The 21,803-nt window shown below is 39.0% G+C and overlaps 1 protein-coding gene across 1 annotated transcript in view; it reads right to left on the reverse strand.

Moving 5' to 3' along the window:
• The window catches only part of SPRED2 (sprouty related EVH1 domain containing 2), a 59,337-nt gene that overhangs the window by 19,444 nt on the left and 18,090 nt on the right, over positions 1 to 21,803 (reverse strand). Inside the window, exon 2 of the mRNA XM_075203915.1 lies at positions 5,914 to 6,088. Within this exon, the coding sequence (XP_075060016.1) occupies positions 5,914 to 6,088 (175 nt within the window). The remainder of the gene's footprint in view (positions 1 to 5,913; positions 6,089 to 21,803) is intronic.

Below are 21,803 nucleotides of genomic sequence, written 5' to 3' on the forward strand. Positions count from 1 at the left end.
AAAAAGCTGCACCACCGAAGTTCTAAAAATTTGTATAAATCTTTGACCTGCTTGTTTATTACATATTTATGAAAATTCAGTTTAGTGAACAGGTATTAAAGTCTTTAAAATGGGTCTAAAATCAAGAATCATACTTGACAATGTTTATAACCTAACATGATTTCAAATATAAGAAATCATAAAAAGGGAGAACATTAGAAATCCATCTATGTATTACTTCATTCTTATGCTTACGTGAAATCCAATTTCTGGCCATCTGACTCAGAATAGGTTCTTTCACTTCCAGATACCTCTCCCCCAAGGAGAGCAAATTTAGGTAAGCAGGTAGACAGACTAAGTCTACATACATACTGGTCTTTAGGGTGCTTTTATTGGAATGTCAGAATGCAAGTAAAAATGCATATAAGCCACCTTGCATTTATGCATTTTAATTTATTAACAAATTAATTAAAATGTATATATATATATATTTAATATGTTAATCTTGTTGAAGTCAAATGCAAACACTTAAGTGCATCTCATTGCATTCATAACACTTTCACTGACAGTAATGTAAGTTTTTAACTGTGATGGCGTGTGTCTGAGCACTTCTTGTTCTATTTCGGTGCATCAAAGAGAAATGCACCTCAATGCAAGTTAAATGCACAGAAATAGGTAAATATGTACGGTCTCATTCGGTACAACAATTCTCTACTTTCATAAGCTAATCACACCTTACTCAACCCCACATTTTAAAATTTCCATGAACACTGTTGTTGGGTAAGACACATGTAAGTATGTCATCTGCAGTGTGGTCTTGATCAGGGATTTTCAATCTTTCATTCCTAGACACCCCCCCCCCCCTCATTTCCTCTCAAACATGCTTAAAATAAAAATTATAATTCCTTCTCTACAGCACTAAACTAGTTGCTGCCTTAAAACATACCTATTTAACCGCAAAATGGTTTAAATCCATATTCGAAAACATTATATTTCACCCAAGAGGGAAATTTATAAAGACTGATTTTGTTACTTGAACAGGCGCTCTTCATTCTCACCCATGCATTTCCTAAAGCCCTCTTTCCCACCCCGGCTCTGCCCATCTCCTTTCCTCCTCCTTGTACTCTACTGCCCCATCTCTTCCCTGATGCACACTCCTGTCTCACCCACATCCCAGACTCTTGGCTTACCCCATGCATTGCCACTGCCCCCTTCTTCTACATCTTGTCCTGTTTCCAGACACTACGACTGTCAAAGGGTGCTAAAAACTATACAATTTATAATATTATTCATACAGTCATAGTAATGACAGTACACAGACATGAAGTCCTTGCGTATATTAACATTACATAAATAAACAAACAATAAATTGCTACAGAAACAGGGTATATAGCAGTGTTTGCTAACTTGTGACACTCCAGGTGTTGTGGAACTACAAGTCCCAGCATGATTTGCCAATATATAGCAGCTTATTGCTGGAAGGGTATGCTGGGACTTGTAGTTTCACAACACCTGGTGTGTCACGGGTTAGCCAAGCACTAGTATTGAGGAAAGCGGACTGGATGACGAATGAACTATAGAGGCTTGTAAAAACAGCTTGGCCTAGCTGAAGGTGCAACCATCAACGGGACAATCTATATTTTTCTTAATGTGGGGAAGGTTTCTGAACAACAATGACTTTACTACAGCATTAGCGGATGTCGCACACATACTGATTGAGAAGCTTCAATACTGATTAACAGTCACAAACTAGAAACTAGCTTAAGTCATAATGCCACCTCTCTAGAGAAGAAGATGGGCAGGATGTTTAGAACTTTTCCCATGTCTCAAGAACAATTTGAAAACTGCTGTTCTAGATTGACCTTTATCATCACGTTAGGTTTGCCGAAAATTTTCATAACACACTTTTTTACACCGCAATGGACACTCTTCAATAGCTTACGGTGCACAGAATAAGAATGTATAGCGAGAAACACATTTAGAATACAAAATAACTAAAATTGTAGTGGGCAGTTGGTCAGTAGAGTAAAATAGGGACAGCCTGGGACTTTCCTTGAAACTTAGGGACAGTTGGTATCTATGCTCAGCCCGACTTCCTTAATCAAGTTTACTAATGAATGCAGGAATGCAAAACAGCCAATAACACCACAATTTCCTAATGTTTCACTAAACTCTGTCCTCTGCATTATTCCTCACATCCAGTCTCTCTCCCGGTTGCATTACCTCTACATTCAAAATATTCCCTTTTCTTACCCAAAATACAACCAAAACTCTTGTCCATTCTCTCATCTCCTGCCTCGACAACTGCAACATCCTCCTATCTGGTATTTCCTCCCACAAATCTATCCCTGCTTCACCTTGCCACCACAAACCTGCCACACTACTCTGCAAATACCTACATCGCATCCCTGTGCCATCCAAAATCAAATTACTGACACTTATCTACAAGGCCCTCAACACCACCCCTTCACACATCTAAAATCAGTCTCAAAATACTCTACTTCCGACCCGTCTCCTGCCTTGTCATCGATAACAGCTGCTCACTCCCCATCTGCAAGACTTTTCCCCTTATGGAATTCCCTACCACATTTGATTAGGCTCTCACACAGCATTCAAATCATTAAAAACACTATGAATACTCACATCTATTTAGAGTGTACCTTACCCCAAGGGGTAACACTCACTACTTTCCCAATCTCCACTCAAGCTACTATCGTTCCCTTTACTTAATTTTATGGGAAAAGAGCAAAGCTGAAGCAAAGTGTCTTGAGCAGGGCCTTCCCTAGCCTATGTTTTCATATCTGCATTTTCTGTGTCTACCTTGTACGTCCCCATTGAATGCATATCTGTTCGCCCCTCCCCCCCACTGCCCAGGACTGCAGTGCACTGTGGCACCTTACAAATCAACAACAATAATAATCACTGATTTAACCATACCTCTGGATTAGCACCTTTTTATCAATCACCCATAACCAAGGACTTCAGGGCAATGCATGGAGCCAAACAACCTTATGACTTAATAGGGCAGTTTTGAATGTGTTTATATGGGAGAATACAGGAACGTTTTAAATATGATTATACCCAATACAAACAAATCCTATCAGCTAATAGTAATGTGTGATCAATATATTCATCTTTATTCCCTCCTCAGTACGTAGCATGTGCATCTACATATGTCCAACTGATTGAGAAGTACATTAACAATGCTTGTGACCAGCACAAGGACTTTAGACTAATTCTGAAAAGAAAAGAAAAAAGGAAGGAAAGAGCTACCTATTGCCATAGGCAAGAAAAATACTTGCCTAAGCTATAGGTTATGTTACTAAATAAAGGAAATTATAGGTGGAGTTGTGTCAAGCCAAAAATCCCTCGCCCTTAGGGTTAAACAGCAGCCTACACCTTGGGTGTGGACAATATTCTGATTACACTTAGACACATGCAGAATCCTGCTGGCAAAAATACATTAGCTCATCAACTTAAGAGTTTGTTTTAGAATTATTTGCAGCACAAAACACGGAGATAGCAAAGAAAATAGAACATATGTGATCTACAGGCAATTGTATAGCTGAGCACTGTTTAAACTTGAGAAGCAAAGATGTAACAAATATATATATTTTTTTAATGTACCAGGGATTTGTACAGTGTCTCAACATGTTCTATGAAATCCAAGGATAAATCATTACCTAGTTATTTTCATTTTACAATGCTGTTCATAGGCTGTAACCTTGGTTCACCTCAATTTTGTTAGTGTAACTTCCATTTTGTGTGTCACTGTCTGGAAGACCTGTAAGGGAGAAGCTGAGAGTGCTGGTTGCCTTCTCTCCCAAATTTCTGGGAGGATAGCAGGGCAACATCACGCATCCTGCCCACTTCCTTAGTGAAGTGGGCGGGGACAGGACTCACAGCGAATCGTGTCATCCTGGCCGCACGTCCTGCTGTAATAGGCTGAAAATGGTGTCGTTTGGCAGGGGAGTGGGGCCTAATGATGTGGTTTCCGTGGTCACACCCCAGGACATGGCAGGAGGGGAGATCTCAAATGTCGGTAAGTATGAGCTATAGTGTCATTTTGGAGGCTTCTGGGGTACCTCCTGGTAAGTTGTCAATTTAAAACCATATGGATATGTGACTTGGTATATGGACTTTCATTGTTTAGAGTTAAGACTACCCAATAGCAGAATCGCTGTGAACTGGCAGATAGCTTATCAAATATTTGCAAATTTTTGTAACCAAGACTTTTGCATTTTATTTCAAAATAGAATGGTAGGTCTTTTAATGGTTGGCAGCAGTTAGCTGGGGATTTTTTCTGGGCTTCTTTTCAATATAATGTCTCCCCTTTTAGAACACACTGTTACTGTAAAGTGATTGAGCAACTTCTATTTTGTTGCTAACTATATATAAAAACACATACACATTATATATTATTCCTTTGGGTAATCACACCTTTGGGATGAATTGGCATGACGATGGCGAGCCAGGCCTTACTGCCCAACATCAGTACATGACCTTTCTAATGCATTTGATGCGAATTCCCGCAGCCATGTTTCAAAATCTAGTGAAAAGCTTTCTTAGAAGAGTGGAGGCTCTTGTAGCAGCAAAGTAGGGACCGACTCCATGTAATGCCTAGGTTGTGGAATGAGAATAAGCACATATGGATGCTACACCTTGGCCATCTAAGTGCCAGAAGTCATGTCCAATTTAGCCGCCAAAATGAAGCAGAGTGATCAGATCACTTATTAGGACATCATGATCCTTTTTGCTAGAATATCTGACCACCTGATATAGTTTGTGACCAGCTGAATTAACTGCCCAAAGTTACTGTGAAGTTGCCAAGACAGTGACTGGTAGCAGCGCTCTAGACACTGTCCATATTGAGCCCTCACTTGAAGCCGGCACTGGCAAGTGCAGATTTCAGGTCGTCCAGTATTGCTGCCCCCATCTATAGCACTACAATAGGTCTCTAGATTCACCCAAGGCTCAGAGCCTGAGCATGACTCCCTGGTTACTAGTTGGGGACATATTTAATTAAGAAAGGGTTGTCTTAAGTGAACGTAGATTTTCCTTTTCCCTGTGCAGATCAGTATTCCTTTTACTTCAGTCTACTTAAGAACACATACAGTGGGCCTCTCTGTCTCAAATGGCCAATGCCAGAATACTAGCTTATCCCCAGCTACATAACAAATGTAAACACAATGCCAAATATATATATATATGGCAATGCCAAATATATATATATACATATATACATATACATACACACACACACACACACACACACATATACACACACACACATACATACACACACACACATACATACACACACACACACACACACACACACATACACACACACACACACACACACATATACATACACACACACACATATACATACACACACACATATACATACACACACACATATACATACACACACACACACATTAATAGCTTTTTATATACACGTCTGTATGGCACCTTATATAGAAGGCTTTGTTGTCGGCTGTGCTATAAGGCAGATATCTGGAGCAGCTCCTCCCTCCAGCCCTATGCTGCAAGGCACTCACTTATGCGTTGCATGAGATACATAAAAACAGATTGGGACCAATGCATATTATAGAGTAGTTTAACTTGTGACATCTTTTATTATTTTCTTTTTAAACAGGTTTTTAGGTTATTATAAGGTTGATTCTTGTTCTGCTGTAAGCTCTACATTGGATACAATTGTACAATCCAGAGAACAGATCATAGAGCAACCAAAACAAAAAAACTTTGATGTTGCTATAAAACAGATTGTCAAAAAATTGTAAAAAGGAAGCTGAAAAGAAAAAGCTATGTATTTACAAAAATCACAGCCACCTGGATGTAGAAAGCACAAAAGAAAATAAATAAAAACAAAAACAAAAAAAATAAAACACACACAACTGTCTTTACCAGCTTATCTTTTATTCGTTCTCCATGAATAAGAAAGTCACTTCTCCCGCTGCCCTCAGGGTAAACTTTTGAGACTCCAACCCGACTGATCCCACCGCCTTCATGTGGTAACCAACCCCCACTGGAGTCATCTCTACTCATAACCACAGCCTTCACACGCACTATGTAGTTGTCACTATAAGGAAAAGACAGGAAAAAGAAAAAAATAACATAAGCTCTTTTCATAATATATAATAAATGCAACAGAAAACGAACATTTTAAAATTGCTCAATTGGACAGATGTCTATAGCATGCAGTAAAGAGCATCTGATTGTAAGATATCTTTTTGCTGGAAATTCATAATATTCCATGAGAAGATTCAAGATTCTGAGTGTAATTATAGAGCCTATCCTTTTGGGGCACTGAGACCTCTCACTGTTTAACCTGCACTCACGGATCTTGTTATACCATGCTAAGAGCTGAACTGCTGCAACCATTTAAACTGAGCAGTGTCTAAATGTGCTATTTATTGGCTGACATAGGTATTAGGGGTGTATAAAAAATAGTTTCTTGTCTTTGTATGTTGTTGGTGCTGATGAAAATCCAACATTGTCTTTTCTGTAATCGTTACATTCAATATTCTTGTCACAGTGCTGAGTGTACCATTTGTCAACACAAAGTGGATCCCCAGAGTCCTACTGACAAGTACATCCTATGCAAGTGTCAATTTGTGGGTGCTATCCCTAAAGTATGGCTGCATCGCTGGAAGTCAGTGGCTCCTGAAATGTTTAAATAGAGTGAAAATAAATGTATTTGTAAATAAAATTATCTTTAGCCACCTGAAGATTCTCTTATTTTCTAACTCCTTTCACCTAAATGAAATACTTCTATAGTTTAAAAAACACAAATCAGACCTACACAAAAATGAAATCTGATGGTATTTTAGATAAGGCCACTAATGAAGGCAGTCACCGCAGGTGACGAATGGACTGCAGTGTCTGAACTAATTCATACAACTATTTTTCTGCAGACTGGGAAAACAGGTCCTTGCAGATATAAAAGACTACAAAAAAAGTGTACAGACCCCCCCCCCCCCCTCCCATGAAAAATATTAACATATAAATAAATATAGTTATGAAAGCTAGCATGAATTATTTTATTGCACAGCGTGCCACCATATTTTTGTATCCTGTACACACAATAGAGTTCCTGCATTAGGCATTCTTTTTCTTTGTACACAACATGAACACTACCCATTCAGAATGACAGGAAATTAAGGATTACAGAAACCAAAGGAGTTTTGTAAAAGCAGCTGCTTAACAACATTGCCGAAGGCGTGCTAAGAAATGTCACCCTGCCTGACAGCGTTAAAGAGCTGCACGAAACATACCAACTGCATAATCTGTGGTATTACGTGCATTTCAGCTCCAGAGGACTGTGGAGATCACAAAGCCACTGTTGAAGATGTAACATGAGGGACTAGCGCTTTCATGCACCAATCATCACAAAAACATATAAAATAATCTAATTTCAACAGATGCACAAAAATGTTAAAAGCCGGCTCCAGTCACAATGCAAATTACGCAAATAACCACCAAATGTACATGCAGCCGTCTTGTGCATTTCCAAGAGGGTTGCTTTTCCTTGCTGATCGCTCATGAATTTTTCAAAATCTTTCCGAGGGCTTTTTCGACATCATAGAGAACTACATGCCCAACAATGTCTCCCTTTGTGGAGTGAGACCACAATGACATGGCTGAGCCCTGGGAGCAAGCTCTTGCCCCAAGAGGACGCCAGTGGCACGTTTGTGCCTTTATGTCGGGGACTCTAAGGGGAGGGTTCCTGCTTAATAGGGACAGCCCAGCACTGTGACAACCATCAGTTACACAGGGCGGATCGTACACAAAGTCAAAACTGGTTGACCCGATCTTCAAGGGTGACCCACTCAAAAAAGTGGCCTTCAAAAATGCTGAAGAAGTTACAAAAGATGCCATACTTTATATTCCATTTGTTTCGATGGTATGCGTAGCGTATTCAGTGTTTAGTAGTCTGTCAATATACGTAAATGGATATAAATGTGATATATTAAGTCTATAGATACAAGCCAGGTGCACCAGTTTTACCTGTGAACAACAATAAAATAGCACAAGTAAAGCTGGGTACACACTACAGAAATTTAGACCAACTTTTTATGCCGAGCAATTTTACATCCGATCGATGGTCCGATCGCTCGGTCCATGGACTGCATACACACTAGCCTTGTTTAGGACGAGAAAGGGAAGAGCGGACGTCCCTTTAGTGACTTTTTACAGCCATGTTGTCATGAGCAATGACTAATTTCGTACTCACGGTTGTGGATCGGTTGGAAGTTTATACACACTACACAGCGGAAACGAGATTGGAACGAAAATATTAAACGGTACGACCAACCAAATGAGGCGACAATCGTCCATTTGGGCAGACTTTCCACCATCGTGTCACTACACACACACACACACGGACCCGACTTTTGAACGAGCGGTCGTATGTCGGCTGTTTGAGCCGATTATTGGATGAAAACAGTGTAGTATGTACCCAGCTTTAGGCACTAATAATTCAGGGATAATAAACCACAGCACTACCGGGAGCACTGTATTATATCCATCATGATAATGCTCAGACAGGCAGCAGGATGTTTTGTGAATGGTGGGCAACTCTCAAGCATAATTACTAAGTAAAATCTAGGAAAAGTCCTTTTCATGACTAGGTTATTGTCTTCATACCCTTCAGGCCTCAACATGGTTCATCTGCCCAGCCAGAGCATTTAACAGCTGTATAAAATCCAATTTGGCCACCTGTGTGTGTGACTAGACTGGAAAGCCATTAGTCACACAGGCAGAGTGGCAGCTCTGGACTATGGGGACTGGCTTAGTTGTATTTTTAACAGATCTGAACTCATCTAATGCAGATGAGATGTCTGTACTGTGGTTACATTATGTGTTAATTCGGATAGCTACCTCAATGGATAAATGGTACTCAGACTGAGTTTTCCACAGAGATGCATTATTTCCTTGTGGCTTCCAAGCTCCCTGGCCTGCTGTTCCTAGCAACTTCTGTATCGTCTTCTATGGCTGCAGTTAAGACCCTACATATTAGCATTTAATAATAGAAGAAAGAGTATTAACATGATCTTTGCTTCCATGGTAAAACAACAGGTTGCCCATAGACAGCAACAGTACAGTGACACCCAGTGGGTAAACTTGTGGAAACACCAAGCATGGCATTACAAGCACTCAGAGCTGCATTTTCAGTTAAAAGCAAAGTCAAGTATGAGCCTTGGACGAGGTGGTCCACTGTGCTGCAATGGTGATCACAGTATAAAAACGTTTGCTAATTTCTGCTTCTCTACAAGGTCAGAGCAAAAATGAGCGAGGAACTTAACACCGAACATCCCACAGTCAAAGCTAGCATGTGGCTACAAAACAATTTGGCAGAAGCAAGTCATAAAGAAATCATGAGAGCACCAATATTTTCTTTCTACATAACTGTGCCACACTCAGGACTGTCTCTTGTTCTTCAGCATAAGGTACAATTTAAATTATTATTGTGGTTACTGGCAATAAGCACATAACTAGGCTATTCTAGCAGAAGGAGATGGTACAGCAGCAACACAATGCAGTGGTCACACTACTGTTTATTTCTATACAGTAAAATTACTCTTAACATTTTAATGGGTATTTTCCAAAGAGGAATATTGCATCCTACCAGTAATTCAACATAATAGTAATCTGACTTATGATTTTTAAAACGCAACATATAAGCACAAATACTTGGTTTATATTCATAAAACATTATCTTTATCATAGAAATAAACACTATTCTAAAACACAATCATTTTTACAGCAACAATTTGCTGACCCAATTGAATAAACCTCATTACAGAAACAAAGTGCAGTACTAGAGAGATATGGCTCACATCTAGCATCCTCACCAGCGTAGCCACACGATCGTCCTTAGCAACAGACACTGCAAGCTTCTATAGCAGTAATGGGCAATCTGATACACTTTATGCGGGTGCAACCTCCAGGAGGCCTGCACACTACCCTTCATCTCAGTGACACAATCACTTGGCACCCTCACATCCTCATCCCAAAATGACCCAACCACTTGCTCCAAAATGCCCTCACATAACCTCAGATGAACTCCCTCCTCGGACTAGTTGTGTTGAGTGACCTCCCTGAAGCCGGCTGCTTCCATCATGTTCCATCACATGCATGAAATTACTGTAGTGTGTACCCAGCTTATTATCATGCAGATCACACGATAAACCACGGTTCGGTCAGATATTGCATTAGTATGTACGCTCCGCTCCCACTGTTATGTTTGATCACACCAAGGCACATGGTATCGCCGATTTGTTTTCCTAAAGCTCCTAAAAAGCACAATCAACTATGGAACAACGTCGGGCACATGTGGAAGTGTGTATGCACTGAAGACCAGCAGTGTAGGCAGATCTCTAAGGACTGTGCAGAATCAGGATCTTATCAGCAGATGGGTATGAGACACGAAGAGCACAGATCTGAAGGTAAATCATGTAGGTATGTAGCATGAATCTGCTCATCGGGACATTCAGGCATTGGTAAAATCATTACAGAAATCGCATCTGCAGTAATTTGCTGTAATGTGTACCCAGCTTTATCACAAAGCAGTGATAAACCTGACACTTCAAGGGCCACATGGTGCGGCCCTCTAACCTTCAAAAGGGCTGCACATTATTGTTAATCTCCGTTAAAAAGTTTTAAGCTAAAACAATACATTTAATGAAATAACACATCAGCAGGCATTTTAAACCAGTGCTACAAGTTATAACAAATCTGACAAAGCAGGAAGAAGGGGGCCGCAGGTGAAGGCTCGGAGGGCTGCCTGCTGCACATCAGTGACCTAAAGCATAGAATAAGTCAGAGCGGGGGCATACAGTTTGGGGCCACAGGTACGGGCTCACGGGACTGCATGCTGCACATCACTGTTCTACAGCAAAACGCATCAGAGCGTTGCTAACTTATTTTCCGTTGGCCGATTACTCTCATGCATACAAAAACACGATACAAATCATCAGGAGGACTAGGTTATTTTAAGGTGCCAGACACGTCTATAATGTAATAATGGGATCTCTTGAGTGTATGTACACATGAGTATCGTGTGACATTCATTTGTCACACAAACTCCTAAAACAGGAACCATCAATTATTTAGACATATAAACAAGCGCACTCCGCCTACACACAGGAAGCCCCCATATTGTGGGCTGGACGGACATTCATAAGAATGCAGCTCATCAAACCTGACAATGTTTCCACTTGCTTCTAGTGAACGATTGTATTGAATATTTCAATTCACAATATGGCTGGCTCAGCGAGTTGACTGGTTCCTAGTAAATTATAAAAACATAGATCAGCCCAAAAAATGGCTGCTTTAATTGCGGGTACACGACAGGTGTCTTTAAACATTTTTTAAGAATTAAACTTTGTGCATAGTGCATAAACCCTACTAAAAAAAACTAACATAACTACCATCACTGTTACACAGTTAACCCATTTGTCATGAGGAACAGAAGACATATAGCTTACATATCATTTCTGTATCACAGAGAAGTTAAAAAGAAAAACACCCCCCCCCCCCTCCCCCAGAAACCCAAATTATTTAGGTAGCAATTATTCACAGCACACAAGAGACATCCAGCAGTGCATGGGTTAAAATAACTTGTCTAAAAAGATTAACCAAAGAAGCTGAAAGGACAGACATGTTCAGACAATAAATGGAAAAAAAAATATCTTGGCAATCAGGACCTTTCTTTAAGCACAATGTTTACAGCCTGAAAAAAGGCCAAGAGGTCAGGAAATGCTTCAATGAAGCACCAAGGATTGCATACAATAGCGCTGGCTGCACCAATCCGCTTTATGGCCCGTGCACAGCCATGCTCAGGATGGTAATCAGAAAGATAAAGTACAGTAATAAAAACAGCTCCACACACCTGGTGTACACCTTGCTGTTTTAAATTGAAAATTACAAAGAGGGTGAAGGAATGTAGGGGGGTGGGGTGAGATTATTATTTTTTTTTTTTAAGTGACTTTAATTTTAAGAGAGGCTGGAAGCTTTATGTTAGTAAGGAAATAAATACAACAAGATAACAGCACCATTCTGTGGAAAAGGTCTTGTTCAAAATCCTTATGTAACATTATAAAAACAAGCTTAAAAAAACATACAAAACTCCAAGTATTTGTAGAGAACCTGCTTGAACATAATTACACAATTCTAGCACAATAGCTGGTTCTAACTATAGAAAACAAAACATAAAACTGAGCTACATAGAAAGTATCTTCAACCTACAAAACTAATATTTGTAAATACAATATATTCCTATTAGAGGATCATGACAAAAACACATAGAAAAACACGAGGGACTCTGCAATTTGTCAACACACAATCACCACCCTCAAAAGATACATTACTTGCTGAGGATTTTTATGTTCTTGTAATGGGATTTACACTAAAGACAACTTCAGCATCTGACAACATTGCTAGCAGACACAAGTTGCATTTGCCTTCTATAAAGTGAACTTTATATTTTGCTACACACTACCAGAGCCGAATTAACAATAGGGCTAAAGGGGCTACAGCCCAGGGGCCCGCCGGCATTCATCGGGTCAGAGGTGTCCTTGCCCCCGGCTCCGACTGTCACCTGTTCAAGGAGAATGGCAGGCAGCTAACAGCAAGTGTTATGCTGTTAGTTGCCTACTATCGCTGTAGGACTTGCGCGGCGCGCAGTGATCTCCTTACTGAGGAGATGTTGTGAGAGTGAGACTATGAGAGACTGCGCGCGCCGCATAAGTCCTACAGGGAGTGGAACAACGGAAGGAGGTAAGCTCATGGGGGGGGGGGGGGGGAAGGGGGCCCTCATGGCTGGGGGGCCCTCACAGAGCCCTTAGCCCAGGGGCCTCCCTTCCCTTAATCCGGCCCTGCACACTACACAATGACACCTTTAGATTTTAACTTTTAGTAGTGTCAACAATGTAGCTCTAGCATTAGGGCCAGTCTAATCAAAACAGTTAGTGCTGCCAGCTAACTTTTGGAAGTAATTTAATTGTGGTCAATAGAGGCACATCTGTCTTGGCTCACATATACAGTTGGATTATTTTTATATAGCATTTGATTAAATACTGTAATAAAATTATTAGATGTTTTTAGATCAACTTTACAATCTCCATTATAATTTACTGTGCAACTATAGTACTCCAAGCTACACTGTCACCATGAAAAATGGCTGCATGGAACACTGAGGTCGGGTTATTTATTTATTTTTTCTGTTTACCAAACTTGGAGTGTAGCTAAAAAAGAGGCAATAAAAAACAAAAAAAACAAAAAAACAAAACGCAGGTTCACACCTTCTTGGAATATAATTATACAGGTTTATTATTTATTTGGTGCCACAGAATAGAAGACATAATACACATAAGTAGCACAAATGAGTAAGTAATGCTATGGATACTCACATAGAGTGCAGCAAAAGACATGACACGACATACAAGGGAGTCAGACAGTAGACAGACATGGGACAATAGAGAGGAGCCTGCCTGCAAGAGCTTACATTCTAAAGGGAGGGATGGCGAGAGACAGTTGGACCAACTGGGAGAAAATTGAGATGGCAGGGGAGGAAGAGGAGGTGAGTTTTGCTTGAACGTTTGAAGGTCGGGGGAGAATCAAGTGAGACGGGGTAGAGTTCCAAAGAATGGGGCAGCATCCAGAAGTCTTGGAGACGAGCATGGGAGGAGGTCATAAAAGGTTTACTGGTTTATTCTTCAGAACAAAAGCCGGAGGACAATAAAGGTGTTCGACTTCCTGGTCTTTACTGAACCACCCTTGAACCAATTGAGCAGTTAGTACGAGAACATCTTGTGGAAACAATGTTTGCACCAGGAGTATTTTTTTCCTCCCATCTAAAACCACTTTAATATTGACATTATAAGTGATTACAACAGTTATTTAATGCCCTTCACACAGCAAGTTTCAGTTGGGCTCTACAAATACAACATTCGCAATCCAGCAGCGGTCCTGGATACAACAAGAACCTAGAGCCTACCAAAGCCATCGGTAAAAGTACCAAGTTAGGGATCAACACATAAGTACTAATGTGATGTAAAGTGGAGGGGGGTGATGTTGTAGCCCCTAACCACAGATTTAGAAGAGGTATACAATTAGAAAAAGTCAAAATGAAATATATTTGTGTGGATAACACTTTTTAAAACAAAAGAATATAAAAAAAACTATTACATAAATAACTGAAAAATAAACTTCAGGCCAATATCAAGCATGTTTTATATCATCCATATTCCTTTTCAAAGCAGCAAACCCATGAAAAATGACAGTCACACGATACAGGATTTAGTGCGCCTCTGCTTTGGATCTCCCATCTGAGCTCTGTCCGCGAAGTAAAATCCCCTTCTTCCCCCTCTGCCTTCATATGACATGTCAGGAGTCTGTGCGTGTGACTGCCAGCTAAATTGTCTGCCTTGCAGAGAAATTTTGAAAAGGATATAGTGATATGTAAGAGGACAACTATGAAAAATAACTTGAATGCTTAAAAAGGAAAAGAAAAAGGTACTATGCAGCAAAAATGTTTGTGGGTCATATGATGGATAAATATATAACCAATGACTGGGAAACAGACAAGACAGAATTCCACCAAGCATCCATGGAACAGTTACAATCACACCTACAAAGGCTGCACAAGTTATTTTCTGGTAATATTCAAGTTCCTGCTTGCCATGCTGCACGAAATAGCTTGCAACAGAGATAGATCAATAAATCCAGAGGATTAAAAGGATTATGGAGATGGTGGTGTTTTGAAAAGATAATACAAAAGACCCAAGAGCCTGAAAGCTATTTCAGTAACTACTCAAGGAGGAAAAAGAAAATGGTGTTTTATTGCAGCATCCTTCCACCCCCACCCAAAAAAGTCCCAAACAAAGAAAATCTTCTGTTGCCCTACATTCCAGAAATTAAAATAAAGGATATAAATATTATCTTACATAACAGACTCAAAAGTCAACAGACAAGGTTCGTTAGACATTCTATACATTCACAGAGATCAATAATTATTCAACATGATCTGTATGATGTTGCTCAGGAAAATGCACTACAAACATTTGAATGCATACCTTTCTAAAATAATGGAGAATTAGGTGCCAGCCATGCATGTAGTTCATGCTTAACACCACTAAGATCTGCTTGTATTAATTCACCACCCCCCCCCCCCCCCAAAAACAAAAAAAAAAAAAAAACACCCTATTCATGTAAGAAAATGATTAAATAACTGTAAGCTAGTTAGTCTTGAAACACAGTGGAAGAGATGAACATTGCTTCAGTGGTAATGTAGCAGTCATCATAAAACATGTCTTTCAGAATAAAGCTTCCTTCCTACGTGCAATTTTACATCCTCAAACAACAAAGAGTGCTATGTTGATGATTCATAACACATCTATATTCTATTCTTATTCAGTAATTCATTAAGCTACTTTGTAGATAGGCAGCAATTACCATCATGCTTGCCTCGGACACTGCATGGTCTAAATGACTGCAAGAAAGACAAAGCTTACAATTGCGCCTCCACAACAAAAAGATTGATTTGGACACAATCTATGTTCAAGAGGATTGTTTAAAGAATGACTAAAGAAGTTTAATTGTTGTTTGCTCATATACACTGATCAGCCACAACAATAAAGCCACTTACCTAATGTTGTTTAAGTTTCCCTTGTGCTGTCAAAACAGCTCTGACCCATCAAGGCATGGACCTTACAAGACTTCTGAAGGTGTCCTATAATATCTGGCACTGGCAAGACATTTGCAGCAGATCCATAGTAAGTTGCGTGGTGGGGCTGCCATGACTTGGACTTGTTTTTTAGCACATCCCATAGATGCTTGATCAGATTGACATTTGGGAAATTTGGAGGCAAAGTAAACACCTTGAACTCTTTGCAAATATTGTTCAGGAATGGTTTGAGGAACACGACAGTGTGGCAGGGTGCATTACCCTGCTGAAAGAGGCCACTGCCATATGGGAATACTGTTGGCATTAAGGGGTGTACTTGGTATGCAATAACGAATGCCAGGCTCCAAGGTTTCCCACGGAACATTGGAACAAAGGCAAGCTAAGCTGGTGGAGGCAGTGTGATACTCTGGGCAAAGTGCATTCAAACGCCATCTGTTCCATAGGTAAATGACACACACGAACCCAGCAGTCCACAAGATACAAAAGAAAATGTAATTCAGCAGACCAGGCCACTTCTTCCATTGCTCCATGGTCTAGTGCAGGCGCTCACACGACCACTGTAGGCACATATATATATATATATATATATATATATATATATATATATATATCTCTATCTATCTATCTGTTTCTCTATATCTATAACAAGAGGCTGAGGAACACTGTGCCGCAACACTGGGCATTTATACTGACCTAAATGTTTAGAATGGTATATGAATTTTACAACGTTAAGCAAGATGATACAATTTTTTGTTATGAAAAAAAAACCCCACAAAATGGCCAAGATGATATTTATGGACACTATCTTTTTTTTTTTTTTTTTATGTAAAATGTTGGTCACTTTTTTCCCTTTATTGATTTGGAATAACTGCACCTCATTTAGATTCAGAAGCCAATCCCACTAAGGGGTGCAGATGCAATATTTTCAAATGCATGTAAAATGCAGCCTGTTTTTGCATGTAGCAGTCAAATATTGCTAAGCTTAATTTTAACACTGGGATTTAGAGTTTGTATAGGCTGTGCCCCCCTCCAAACTCGAAGTTTGTTTATTTAATGTCCCCTTCTAGCTAAATTTGTTCTCAACTCTAATCAAGGCCTTATGTGTGCACGTCGACTGTGCTTTAAAATAGAAGGTAGATCTAGTCAGTGGCAGGATTACTTTTGAATTTCACTATATTCACGGGTGTAGAGCTCCGCTGGCCTGTGGAGGGAATATTCAAAGACACGGGCTTGAAGTGACTCCAGGACTGACTGGACAAGCACACACATCCAATCAGGAGCCAGCTTGTCATGGGAAAATTGGGTCAAGTATAGGCTTTGAACAGCCTGTATCGAACACAACCTCTCCTGTTTACAGGAACCTTTCCCTAGTATTCGTATACTAACCATGCATTTAAATCAACCCACCTAACTAGCATACTGTTAATTGTCCCCTGGCCAATAATATATCAGGGCACTTTTCTTTATCCAATAAAAATAAAAAATCTCTCTTCCATCAACTGAAAATATATAACCCTCCTCTTTCATGGTTCATCTTCACTTTGACACAAATCAGTAGCGAAAGATTGCAGAATTATAAAGTATAATCTGTATGACATGTTGGAAATGAGATGCTCAATTTTAGAAGGTGAACGTAAGGTTTCCGGCTTCCGGAAACTGGGCTTACATGATTTACACATGTTTATCATTGAAAAGCAAGTGGAAATCCTTCATTGCAAAAGACAACAAGAAACACGTGATTGAGGGCTAGTTGGCACTTACATTTGCAGTGAATATATGTAAACTTCTCCAGCAAAAGCATGGTGTACAGCGCTTTAGTTATACTGAATACTCTATAAAATAACATTTACTGGCACCTGTAGTGGCTTATGCAGCACGGGATCCAACTATTAACGGCTCCCAAACAATTAAATGCAAATTTAAGATTCAGTAGTTTTAAGCTATGCATCATGGTTTATTAGGAATGGAGCTTTTAAGCTTTAGTAACATAAATATACGCGGTCAGTAAAATATTTTTAAGTCAAATGAAAAGAACATACATTTTATGTACTTCTATTATGCTTCACATGGATGTGGGTGTTTACATGTTGTGTGCCTGTATTTTAAAAAGGACTCACCCATATGTGGTTAGTGTTAAGAAAAAGGGGGTATCCCTTAAAACCTCAAGAGAACAAAATGACCTAACAAAGAAAGCAGTCAGCTGGTGACTAGAAAACAAAAATGAGAGGTTCTGAGCGCCAAATTCTGACTAATGTTAGCGTGCCTAAATCCTTGACTTAAAACGTTCTGAAACATAAAAGGAGGTTATTTCACGGCACTTACATCACATGGCACAATATCGCACTTTGCCCTATTCTCATGTTTTCTGTGAAGATTGAATTTTTTGACAACAATAAGGTCATGCTGGGTCTTCTCCACTGAACTGCATGAATGAACATTGACAATGTAGATGGGAAATGGACACAAATTGCATATTTTGCAGTGTGAACCACCCTGAGCAGCTCAGAGGAACCCTCTTCTTACTTAGACTTATCTGTCAGTGGGATGAAAGAGATCCTCCCCTTTGAAATCTGCCACTACTCTTGCATTGGCTGCCTGCTCCATGCATTCTGTAGGCTTACCACTTGTTTCAGCTTTTCTGACAACACTCCTCTGTGTTTTATGACACCCCCGCCCCCCCACACACACTTTGAATACCTCTGCTACCTGAAGTAATTTGGGCTCTACCATAAATGGAATTAGAATAGTATTTGCTGGCATATTTCCTCTTGTGTACAGTTCATTTTCTCAGTATGACTATCCCTGAACTATAACAAAGAAAAATTTAAAAAATGACATTTTGCTGTAAACGATAAGCCTTGTTTTTAGGTTCTCTCATAGCAACTCCTTACTTATCTGCTCACATTCAGTCATTTGGTGCATATACAAGGCGATTCTTTCATGACTGCTGGACTGGCAAGAGGAAAGAATGATAAGTAAAAACAATGGATGGAATAAGACAAATACAAAAGGTATGCAATGCTTACAATATCTAATACTGGTTGTAAATGTGAGTCAGACAAACGTACACCTCAGAAGTCACATAATAACTCGCTCTGTCAATACACTACAAGCCATCCTTCAGGAAAGTGTTATATTTGACGCTCCTAGACAGTTACTTTATCTACAATGGATAAAATAATCCTGCAGAACACAGTGCTAAGGAGACCTAGATTATCCATGATGAATTGACGGAATGTGGGGAGAGTGGGGGACACTTCATTTACCCTAATGGCTTCTTGCATTGCAGTAAATTGTGTCCAAACAGCCGTACAACACAACTTCCACCGGTTAATGGGTCATATGTTTAATAGGTTCCAAGCATGTATTTTGATTCCAGCAGGTAAGGAGCCTTAATGCACATATCACAGCACTAATATACTGAGTACATTATTTTATATACAGGACAATTTCTACAGAGTTTCTGAAAAGTTTGGCACATTTTAATAACCGTTAATAAAAAACAACTTCATGTGGAGACACAAAACATACCATACACAATACATACAGGTAAGAGAAAGCCATGGGAGTGTGATTAACAGTGTAAAAACAGCTTGGGATATGGAACAAAGTACACTGATAGAAATACTGACAAATAACTTGGCACAAAATGCAACAATATTGCCCACTTCTCGCTCTCGTACATTAAAGTTAGACCTGTTCCAGCATCTTCACATCAAAATGATTTGTAAAAAATAACTAGGTTATGTTACCGCTAGACACAAAGTGCTTATGCAGCAAACGGAGAACTTGGGGAACTTTAATTCATAATGCGTAACGTCGGTAGTTGTATTTTGGCATAACAGAATAAAACTATATTATATCTTTACAACAATTCTAAAGGAAAATATATATATATATATATATATATATATATATATATATATATATATACATATATATATATATATATACACACACACATACATATATATATACACATACATATATACATATATATATACACATACATATATACATATACACACACACACACACATATACATACACACACACACACATACATACACACACACATATATACACACACACACACATATATACACACACACACACATATACACACACACACACACACACACACACACACACACACACACATATATATATATACACACACATATACATACACATACACTTTGTTTCTTACATAGTTATTTAGTATTGGAAAAGTAAGGTATTAGACCACATAGCGACAAATATTGAAAACATTATTTTTGGGTTGTAAACAATTGTTTGACTGCTGGAAAGAAAAAGAAACCTTGCGACCAAATGACATAACGACAACATGACAAAGAAACAAATCTTATTTTCTAAATAGCATTTTTGGTCTATTTACCAAATAATGCTAAGATATAAAAACAGTTACACATTACAAATCGGAGCCAAACAACGTCGGGTGGCTCTGAAGCTTGTTCTGAGCCTGCTTTCGGACACCCCTGCCCCGAATGGGATGAAACCAATGAGGTGGACCAGTTAGATCCTGGCCAGGTTTTAGGGGGGGGGGGGAAATAGGGTCCCGGTTGGTGTACTATACTTCACAGTGACAAAATTATATTTTATCCACTTGTTTGACTCCCTTCTTATGTTCTGTGCAAACACCTTTTTATAAAAATTAATGATGAAAAAAAAAAAAAATTATATTTCATGAAATCATAAGGCAGTGTTGCAGATCTGGCGATATGCATGTTTGTCACAACACGATTTAACAATACTGTTATTGACAAGCACAGTACGCCCTTAATATTTTGGGCTATACACTAATGTGTGAAGTTATTTAGACAACATAGGACCATGGAATGTTAGAGCAGCCGGTTCAGGAGGAGATATTTAAAGAACAACATCTGCAGGAAACACTTCTCATGTCCTTATTGTCTACAAAATGGAGCAATACTGACACAAATACGTAATGAGAAGGAAATAGGCAAGTTATAAAAACAGGAAGGGCTGGAAGTTTACTTTTATAATTTTGGGTTGATATTTTTTCTTGGAAAGGCTTTATCCTAATAAATCAGAATTTTTTTTTGGGGCCCAATAATGTTTAAAACAAAAACACTAAGACAACCCACCACCCCCAAAAAAACCAAAACATACTCACTCAATGGGAACCTATTCGCCTATATCCTGTCAATTTTAGTCAATTCAGAAGTCTGAATTTACGGGAAAATAAGCAAATACTTTAGTGAGGTCACTTGTTTCCTAGTGCACCAGCTTAAAGTTAAAGATTGGCTCAGCCCTAAAAAATACTGCATGTAGGTGACGTGTCCACTATAATGTAAGTTAAATAATGCATAAAAAACAAAAACAAAAGAAAAACACCCCAACAACACACACACACACCACAATAATTTGCCTTCATAACTACACACATTATAGGATAACCATATTGTGTATATACTGACACCTGAATACTGGATTTCCAACTTAAATACTAATAAAAAGCGATGAAAAAAAATGCTGGAAAGACTAAACTATATAACAGTCCTGATCACCTGTGTATTCTGCTCTACTGCATTCCCAGGTAACAATATGGCTAATTTTCTCAATGGACTGCGTACAAACAACACTGTTGTAATGAATGCAGGGAAGTCTGTGCCCTGGTGGTTTTGTGTTTTCATAACGTTAACCAAGCTAAATATATAATTACATATATCGCACTTTTCTCCAGAACGGACATGTATAAATAAATGCAATTTAATAGCTTTACAGGTAAATTTTTAAACATTTTCTACATCATATATGCCCGGCTAATTTCAACATTAACTCGGTCTTGGTTAAAATTTACTAGTCTGCCCATTGTAATGAGTATACATCTTCTGCTAAATTATGACTTAACATCCACTAGTTAGCTAGATAGAGTACAGATATTTCAATACATATGTTGCTAATGATTGTTAACTCGCGTTACCTTCAACGTTTTGCATGCCAAGGAAAGTACATTTATTTAGTAGGAGTGGAGTTTAATCTGCATTCAAGGTTGTGTACCATATGCAATAATAATCAAAGCGCCTGTACATTTCCTTACTTCAAAGGGATATCTTTAGAG

This window comes from Mixophyes fleayi, chromosome 3, assembly GCF_038048845.1.
Source record: "Mixophyes fleayi isolate aMixFle1 chromosome 3, aMixFle1.hap1, whole genome shotgun sequence".
NCBI classification, from domain to species: Eukaryota; Metazoa; Chordata; class Amphibia; order Anura; family Limnodynastidae; genus Mixophyes; species Mixophyes fleayi.